The sequence below is a fragment of the Myotis lucifugus genome, unplaced genomic scaffold (genome assembly GCF_000147115.1).
Source record: "Myotis lucifugus unplaced genomic scaffold, Myoluc2.0 scaffold_67, whole genome shotgun sequence".
NCBI lineage: Eukaryota > Metazoa > Chordata > Mammalia > Chiroptera > Vespertilionidae > Myotis > Myotis lucifugus.
The window spans coordinates 3,557,603-3,567,940 of NW_005871115.1; the positions used below are offsets into that span (position 1 = coordinate 3,557,603).

The following is a 10,338-nucleotide window of genomic DNA, read 5'->3' on the forward strand; positions in this document are numbered from 1 at the left end:
TAGACACTTTTTGAAAGAGGACATATAGAAGGCCCAGAGACATATGAAAACAGGCTCAAAGACACTAATAATCCAAGAGATGCAAATCAATACAACAATAAGATACCATCTCACACCTGTCAGAATGGCTATCATCAACAAATCAACAAATGACAAGTCCTGGTGAGAATGTGAAGAAAAAGGAACCCTACTGCACTGCTGGTGGGAATGCAGACTGGTGCAGTCACTGTGGAAGACAGTAATTGTTGGGGTCCAGCCCCAGCAGGTCCAGGGGTTCCCAAAGGTGTGGACGGAGTCGGCGAAGAAGGAATGACACGGAGGCAGCGTTCAGTTGATCAGCAGCCTAGCCAGGTTCTCTAGCCAGAATCTCCAGCCAGGTTCTGTCCAGGTTCTCCAGCCAGGTTCTGTCTTTTATTGTCTTGTTACATCTGTATTTATACCAGTTGATTTTAATCCTATCAATTTCTATTCCGAAGGTTAGGGAGTTTCTTATCTCCATTCCAGGGAGTAAAGATTATGTAGCTTAAGCGTGATTGTTCATAGTTAAAGTATTAACTACCCGCCTGGCATTTAGTTAAGGGGTTTTATTCCCTCCCTAACTTCAGGAAAAAATCCTCACCTGGGGAAACAACCTTTCTCGGAGAGGTGACCTTGGTTAAAACACATAGCTCTAAGAAGGGGAGCAAATATATTAAGAACAGTATGCCATATACACCAGGTCCCTTGAGACATGCTGTGCAGATGTTTCTTCCCTACAGCGACTATGTCAAGCAGCAAGGATGGACCGGCTTCCAGCAAATTCCCCCTTTTTTATTTTTTAAATGATAGTGCATGTAAATCAGCAGCCACCTCTTTTTTTATTTTTTTTTATTTTTTAAGCTGTTTCCAGCTGGAGTGGCTTTGGAAAGTCCACTCTAAAATGAAGTCACCTATTGTCATCACTGTCCTCCTCCCCAACCTTTGTTCTGAAACCAAGCACCTCCCTGTGACACCCAAAGGAGGCTGCTCTCTTTAGTTTTCCAGGCGACTCCCAAGTTGGTCCAAGCTGTGGGGATCACTCTTCAGCTCAGGGGTGGACAGATGCTCCAGCTCATAGTGCCCACTGTCAAAGGCCTTATGTGTGGGTTTCTCTTTCATGCCCTCCTTCTGGCTCCTCTTGTGCTCAATAATCTGCTGGAGCTGGTGCCCAGCATACTCTGGCTTGGTGGTCAGTGGGCCCCCAGCTGGCACAGCCACACCAAGAATATCTGACACCATGTACGGGCGTAGCCAGCCCACCAGAGGAGTGCTTCCAGGGCTATAGTGGGTCTGCTTGTGGTAGAAGAGAAGTCCATCCACCTCAAAAGGGAAATCCATCGACAGCACCTTACACAGGCTCTCAGGGGTACAAGGAAAATTCTTTAGCCCCACAAATTTAAAAGGATTGAGCTTGGTGTTCTCTCCCAGTCCTTCTTCTTCTGATAACTTTGAATGCATCCAGTAGAATCGGAAATCAGTCTGGCAGTCATAAAAAGGGTGGCCCCGCCAGCACATCACATCCAGAATGTAGTAGGTCTGCTTCGCCTCACTGTAAATGCAGTCCAGAATGGTATAGTCTTTTGCAGTTGTTGAGTTTCGCTTGTTGCCTCCTGGCAGGAGTGAAGAAAACTTGTTGACACAGTAACCACTCTTGGTGTAGGCACTGGTAGAACCCCTGGAGGCCACGATAAGCGCTCTTTTTCCAACAGGGCACACAACCACAATCCATTCCTGCCCCAAATCCGAAGGGACGTCAATTAACCACTCAGAAAGCATCAATTGATTAGCATAGCGTTTTGGTAACTTCTTGCCAGTGTCAATGTCCATTTCTTCATCATATTTCTTATCTTCTTCCTCACTCTCCATCCCTGTCCAGTCATCTTCAGCCAGTCTTCTGGCATGATTCACATAATCCAGCCGCTTGAATTTCTGCCCTTCCAATAACTGCTGACGCCGCTCACTCTGCTCCAGAGAACTGTACTTGGACTTGTACTGGGACAGGCGAGGGTGTGGAGCAGCTGTGCTATTCAGATCTTGAGAAACAGAAAAGCTACTAGCCAGGGCTTGACTCAGTTCTTCCATTTTCCCGAGCTTCTATTGATTCCAGGAGGCCGTTCTCCCCGCCACAGCCCCGCACAGCCTTTTCCCCATTCAGGTCTTGAGAGATCCCTCCTCCCCCCCTAGTCCCTGAGGGTCTGGGCCCAGCAGTTCCAGGGGTTCGCAAAGGTGCGGCGAAGAAGGAATGACACGGAGGCAGCGTTCAGTTGATCAGCAGCCTAGCCAGGTTCTCTAGCCAGGATCTCCAGCCAGGTTCTGTCCAGGTTCTCCAGCCAGGTTCTGTCTTTTATTGTCTTGTTACATCTGTATTTATACCAGTTGATTTTAATCCTATCAATTTCTATTCCAAAGGTTAGGGTGTTTCTTATCTCCATTCCAGGGAGTAAAGATTATGTAGCTTAAGCGTGATTGTTCATAGTTAAAGTATTAACTACCCGCCTGGCATTTAGTTAAGGGGTTTTATTCCCTCCCTAACTTCAGGAAAAAATCCTCACCTGGGGAAACAACCTTTCTCAGAGAGGTGACCTTGGTTAAAACACATAGCTCTAAGAAGGAGAGCAAACATATTAAGAACAGTATGCCATATACACCAGGTCCCTTGAAACATGCTGTGCAGATGTTTCTTCCCTACAGTGACTATGTCAAGCAGCAAGGATGGACTGGCTTCCAGCAAGTAATGAGTTTCCTCAAAAAACTAAAAATGGAACTCCCATTTGACCCAGTGATCCCACTTCTAGGACTATATCCCAAGAAACTAGAAACAATCAGAAAGGAATATGCACCCCTATGTTCATAGCAGCCCAATTTACAATAGCTAAGATTTGGAAACAACCTAAGTGCCCATCAGAAGATGAGTGGATTAAAAAAACTGTCGAATCAAGTCAAAGATTTGAAATACGAAGAAGCAAAAAACACCCAACCGGAAAAACAAAAAGAAAAAAGAATCCAAAAATATGAAAATAGTGTAAGGAGCCTCTGGGACAACTTCAAGCGTACCAACATCTGAATTATGGGGGTGCCAGAAGGAGAGAGAGAGCAAGATATTGAAAACCTATTTGAAGAAATAATGACAAAAAACTTCCCCCCTACCTGGTGAAAGAAATAGACTTTCAAGTCCAGGAAGTGCAGAGAACCCCAAACAAAAGGAATCCAAAGAGGACCACACCAAGACGCATCATAATTAAAATGCCAAGAGCAAAAGACAGAGAGAGAATCTTAAAGGCAGCAAGGGAAAAACAGTTAGTTACCTACAAGGGAGTACCCATACAACTGTAAGCTGATTTCTCAATAGAAACAATGCAGGCCAGAAGGGAGTGTCAAGAAATATTCAAAGTGATGAATACCAAGAACCTACAACCAAGATTACTTTACCCAGCAAGGCTATCATTCAGCATTGAAGGTCAGAGAAAGAGCTTCACAGATAAGAAAAAGGTAAAGGAGTTCATCACCACCAAACCAGTATTATATGAAATGCTGAAAGGTATTCTTTAAGAAGAGGAAGAAGAAGAAAAAGGTAAAGATAAAAATTATGAACAACAAATACATATCTATCAACAAGTGAATCTAAAAATCAAGTGAATAAATAATCTGATGAACAGAATAAACTGGTGAATATAATAGAATCAGGGGCATAGAAAGGGAGTGGACTGACAATTCTTGGGGGGAAAGGGGTGGGGGTGCAGGAAAAGACTGGACAAAAATCTTACACCTATGGATGAGGACAGTGGGGGGGGGGGTAAGTGCAGAGGGTGGGGTGGGAACCAGGTGAAGGGGAGCTATGGGGGGGGGGAAGAGGAAGAACTAATAATCTGAACAATAAAGATTTAATTAAAAAAACTGTGGTACATCTACACAATGGAATACTATGCTGCTATAAAAAAGAAGGAACTTTTACCATTTGCAACAGCATGGATGGAACTGGAAAGCATTATGCTAAGTTAAGTAAGCCAGTCAGAGAAAGATAAATATTATATGACCTCACTCATATGTGGGATATAATGATCAACATAATTTGATGAACAAGAATAGATCCAGAGACAAATTGTAGGGGAGTGGGGGGGGGGAGTAGAGAGAAACCAAAGGACTGTATGCATGCATATTAGCATAACCAATGGACACAGACACTGGGGCAGTGGGGGCTTGCCCGGAGTGGAAATGACTGGGGGGGGTCAATTGGGGGGTTGTCAAATTTAGACAATAAAAATAAATATAATAAAATAAAATGAATGAAAGACAAAAAAGAAGTGGGACCCTAAAACTAAGAATGAGAATATCTGGGTCCATACAGTGGAGAACTTTGAAACCCAAATCTAGCTGAGCCCTATGGGCCAGTAAATATCTCACCTCTTCTCTTAAAAGCTACCCTGTCTCTTGCTTAAGGTGATGCAGAGATTTATTCTTGAAAGACAACACATTACCTCTCAGGATCTATCCCTACCTATAAAACCCTAGTTTTTTAAAAAAATATTGGAGTCCATTTCAGCATAACTCTTATTTGAGGAATTGTTGAGCCTGGGAAAAGAAGGAAAGAGACACTATACACTGAGAGTACAGGGCAACCCAGCGTGAACTGGTAGGAGCCAGGAGAGTATATATGGGACAAGAAAATGAGATTTCTGGATTAAGAGATGCAAAATATAAAGATAGGTAAGGGAGAATTTATTGAAAGGAGAGTACTCTCCTATAATACTGAATTTAATACCTTAGCAAAAGTTGTATGAGGTGCTACTAACATCTGCCAGGATGGCTTTTGGCAGCAGGAAGGAAGTTATGGCCCATACTACATGACGGAAACATGCTAGAGCTGCTGGGACAGACAGTGGGGGGAAAAGTCAAAAGGTTCAGAGAACAGAGCATGCAAGGATAGATATACTTCTCAAGGTCTAAACATCCTACCAGCCAACTGTATTCTATGGGAAGACCCAGAAAATATCCCATTTACCAAAGAAATAAGGAATGTGCTGGTAAGACGGACACCAGCATCATTGAAAAGCTCCGTCTCTTTGGGCCATGACTAACAGTAGGAGGTACTATTACAGAGCCAAACCCTTAGTGTCAATGATGATGACAGGATCATGGACTAAATCATGGAATGGTATGGGCCAGGTGGTGGCACTATACTGACAGAAGCTAGGTGGGAATAACTGCCATAATGAACAGCAAGGTTGGGAGAGCAGCCAGGAGGGCCTGACTTATAAGCTTCTATGGTGAAGGCTTATAAAACATTTACTCACAGGTATAAGATAAATGGGCAACCAACAAGAACATTGCTAAATATTTAAAATCAAAAGTGATTAGGAGTGTGTGAGCAGAAAGATGAGGCCAATTATCCCAATGAAATGTATAACCCTTTACCAAGTTTCCAAACCTGAGCCACTTTTCAGGCCTAAAACCCATTGATGAATGATAGGCTGGGTTCCTATGAAGAAGGGCCCTGCAACAGCACAGCAAATGTATATAATAGTGACCTTTCCACATTGGTGAAGCTTTTAAGGCACAAGTGGCTAAGGCATAAAAGAACATCCTTTTGAAAGTAAAGGGCAAATTATTGCACCTTGCAAATTATTGCACACACAATACTTCGAGCAGCTTCTCTAGATATGCGATAATATAGACGGAGAGCAGAAGCATTTTGATGGTGAATGGCATGAGACCTCCGGGTTTCTTCTAGAGCTGTACAAACTACTGGGCGAGTTAGTAAATCCGCCTGATAATTTCCTGGCTAGAGGAACCTAGCTATGATGATCACCTGAACGCTGCCTCCGTGTCATTCCTTCTTCGCCGACTCCATCCACACCTATGGGGAACCCCTGGGCCTAAACCGGCAGTCGGACATACCTCTCACAATCTGGGACCGCTGGCTCCTAACTGCTCACCTGTATGCCTGCCTGATCGCCTCTAACTGCCCCCCCCCCCCCCGCCAGCCTGATAACCCCTAACCGCCTCTGCCTGCTGGCCTGGTCGCCCCCAACTGACCCCCCTGCTGGCCTGGTTGCCTGCTGGTCATTACTGTTACTGTGACGGCATCCTGGACAATTTGCGTATTCCTCTATTATTAGTATAGATACCCATAGTTTCTCCACTATGGCTGGACATGTAACAACTGCTTAGTTGTCTTGCTCTCATCAACTTTTACTACATGTGCAGTAAAAGATGGCTTTCTGTGATTCTGCACCTGCACAAAGAAAGGTAACTTGTGAAAAACACTCTCAGGCTGATAGGTCTCACTCTACTAGTAAATGTATCAGTTCTAATCTCAAATCAGCCCTTCATGCTAACTAGCAATTCTAATTTCTCTACCCCATTCCTCTTGTCTTCTGCTGAAATAGTTATGCCATATCTCTGTTTTTGTCTTAGTTTGCTTGGGATGACATAGTAAATACCATAGACTTGGTTGCTTAAACAATGGAAACTTATTTCTCACAGTTCTGAGGGCTGGTAAGTCCAAGATTAGGTTACCTACAATGGTCAGGTTCTGCTGAGAGCTCTCACCGTGGCTTACAGTTGGCCATCTTCTTCTGTCCCCACTTGGAGGAGAGAAATGGAGAGCAAACTATCTTGTGTCTCTTCTTATAAGAGCACTAATTCCATCATGAGGGCCAAACCTCCATTTAAGTCTAATCACCTCCCAAAGGCCATTTTTCCAACTAAAATGGCTAAATTCAATGGTTAATGTTCAGTCCTCAATTAATTTGGGTCATTTGATACAATTTACACTTTATTCTGGACACATTTCTCTCACCTGGCCTCTGGATTATCCTTTTCCTCATTCACTGCTCTAGTTATCATTTCTATATTCCTTCTTAGGTCCCCGATCTCTAAACAGTAGAATATTCTGTCTCCATCTTTGTCCTTCTCCTCTATACACCCACTCTTTATCTTATCTTTTATGCCTTCTTATCGAGATGAGACTCCCAAATTTGGATATATAATCTGGATCTCTCCCTCAATTCCAGATTCTTATTTCCACTACCTACATGTGATCTTCACTTGATTTCTCATGACATCTTGAAGTCCAAATATGAACTCATCTACCTAAGAACCCTTTTTCTCTTCTTTCCTACCTCAATAAATTCCAATCAATCCATTAGCAAATCCTGGCACATTTATCTTCAAAATGTATGCACCCTCCTCTAGTGCTACATCTGTACTCTAATCACCACTCCCTCTAGACCAGATTATTGCATTGCCTCCTTACAGTTCTCACTGTCTCTGCCCTTCATTCCTGGGGGTGTGGTCTATAATCAACACACCCAGGGCCAGCATCATGGCTGTGAAACATATGCAGTAACACAGCCCCGCATTAGGGCCAATGCTCAGTTTTATGCTCTGCTGTCACGATCTTTAAATTCTTAATAATTTTTGAGCAAATGGTCTTGTAGTTTCATTTTGCACTCAGTCTTGCTATTATGCACCCAGTCCTAAATACATCCAGTTAGACTTATTCATAAACCAGATTGTATCACTCCCCTGCTCATAACACTACAAAGGCTTCCCATATCATTCAGAGTAAAAGGCAAAGCCCTACAATGGCCTCCAGGGACCCACGTGACACCCATCCCCACCCCACTTCCACGTCTCTGATCTCATATTCTGTCCCTCTGCCTTTTGTACACTCTATCCCAGCCTTTGCACATATTCTCTCCCAGGAGTGACCTCCTCTGCCTTGCAAGAATGATAATCTCTCTGCTCCTTATTCCAAGACTCAGCTCAAACATAATCTCTTCCTAAAGCCCCCTACCCCCATCCTTCTGGGCTCAGTAGTGCCGATTCTCCGGCTCCTACAGTATATTGTAAAAGATAACAGTTATTTGCTTGTCTGACTTCTTCACTTAACTATGAGCTTCTGGAAGGCAATTTTAAAAAATAGTTCTTAGTAATATATGGAGTAGTAGAATAGAAAAACAAGGTATACCTTTAGAATGCACAGAGCCAATGCATTCTTGATTTACAATGAATCTAATTTAAGAACCTTCTTCGTTCTGTCTGTGATTTCAAAATTAAGCTGGGCCAGTGTCGCTCAGTGGTTGAGCATCAACCACTGAGGTCATGGACCAGGAGGTCATGGTGGTCAGGGCACATGCCCAGGTTGCAGGCTCTATCCCCAGTGAGGGATGTGCAGGAGGCAGCCGATCAATGATTCTCTCTCATCATTGATATTTTTATCCCTCTCTACCTCTCCTTTTCTCTTTCTAAAATCAACAAAAACATATTTAAAAATCATAATAATAATTAAGAAAACTCTGGAAGGATGTATAGCCAACATGTGAATAGTGATTACACCTGGATGATAAGGTTATGAATGTGGTTTTGTTTATCTGTATATTTGTATTTTTTTCTTGTTTCATGTGTCAGAAGATTTTAAATATAAAATGCAAAATCATGATCACAATAATAAAAAATAAAATATGTATTCCTTCATAAGAATTAAATAATGTTTATAAAGAAGATAAGATGAGACTTTTTTGGACACATTAGCATTCATACAAAAGAATGTTCAACATGCAATACAAAATATGTTTTTTCTATGTTGTCTAGTTTTTTTTTACAATGAACATGTTACATTGTACTAAAAATATGCATTTTAAATATCAAAATAATTTAAAAAAATTTTTAAACAGTCAAAAAGAAAATTAAAAAATGAAAATAAATATGTCTGGTGAATTAATTTCAGTTTTTATAGTAACACTGAACAGCCCAAACAAAAGACACACGATTTGAATCAATCACAAGTTCATTGGGCTCACTCATTATTCCAGAAAGGTGATATTCTTTTTGTATTACTACTGTCATAAACACTTGTAGGAAACAATGGTCTTTGAATGGTGGTAAGGTTTTGCATTGGTTTCTTATATTCCTAACATATCAAGGGCAAGGTCCTTTGCTCTGGGCTCATACTGTAATATCTGTGATGAGTGAAATAGCCCATGAACATGGGGAGAAAAAAAGAATGGACTTAGAACAATCACCCATTGGTGTAGGTATCTTATCTCTAAAAAAATAAATAAATACATAAATAAATAACCCAACTAAACCACCTTCTATAGAAATTGAATCCTGAACTCCTAGCACAAATAAACATTGACTCTTTTTTTCTTAGAGATTAAAATAAAAATAGCAACAATCTTTAAAATATTTTGGCTTTATGTATTCTATGGTAAGTCTTTTATTTAAATATAATTTGTGCAAACAACTTTCTTTTTTTCTTTCTATATTATTTAATGCTAGGTTCACTAATTAGGGAATACAATACAGTATTTTTATAATTGGGGATCATAATTGGGAATTATTTTGTATATTGTGATTCAAGTTTGTTAATTCACTTAGAGATGTTGTGCCTATTCTAAGGGATAATGGGAGATAGGAAGCCTGAGCTACATGTTTGATTCTATAATTTAAAAAAATTTGTTTGGCAAGGCAGAATAAAATGAACAGTAATGATACTTATTTCCACAGTGCTTTTCATCTGACATCTCAAAACATCCATCAATTATAGGATAGTGGACCTTTGAACAACGTGAGGGTTAATGGCACCAATTCCAGCAGGGTTGAAAATTCCCATATGACATTTTTTGTTGTTGTTAATTCTCACTTGAGGCTATTTTTTTTGTAGTTAAAGCTTAAATATAAGCCAATTTACTGATAAGTTAGTTATTCTTTCCTACTAAGGATATTTATATCAGATTTTATTTTATTTATAGTTTTAAGACAGTAAAGGGGAGAATCCTATTAATTGATTAATTAATTAATTTATTTATTTATTTTAATTTAAATTCTTTATTGTTTAAAGTATTACATATGTCTCCCTTTTCCCCCATTGACCTCTCTCTGGCCACTCCCACCCCCCAAAACATGCCCTCGCCTCCCTATTGTCTGTGTCCATTGGTTATGCTTATATGCATGCATACAAGTCCTTTGGTTGATCTCTTACCCCCTCCCCTCCCACCCTCCCCTGCCTTTCCTCTGAAGTTTGAAGGTCTGTTAAGGCTTCTACGTCTCTGAATCTATCTTTGTTTATCAGTTTATGTTGTCCATTATATTCCACAAATGAGTGAGATCATGTGATATTTATTTTTCTCCGACTGGCTTATTTAGCTTAGCATAATGCTCTCCAGGTCCATCCATGCTGTTGCGAATAATAATTGTTCAACTGAGGATATTTTTTTCATTGATTTTTAGAGACAGTAAAAGGGAGAGAGAGAGAGAGAGAGAGAGAGAGAGAGAGAGAGAGAGAGATTGATTGGTTGCCTCCACACATGCCCC

At 41.0% G+C, this 10,338-nt stretch overlaps 1 protein-coding gene across 1 annotated transcript; it reads right to left on the minus strand.

Moving 5' to 3' along the window:
* Window positions 1–880: 880 nt before the first annotated feature.
* LOC102435734 (snurportin-1) lies at window positions 881–2,131 on the minus strand. Its single transcript, XM_006090065.3, has one exon. It carries the CDS (start codon window positions 2,098–2,100, stop codon window positions 1,012–1,014), a length of 1,089 nt encoding a protein of 362 aa, XP_006090127.1. The 5' UTR covers window positions 2,101–2,131; the 3' UTR covers window positions 881–1,011.
* Between the last annotated feature and the right edge of the window lie 8,207 nt (window positions 2,132–10,338).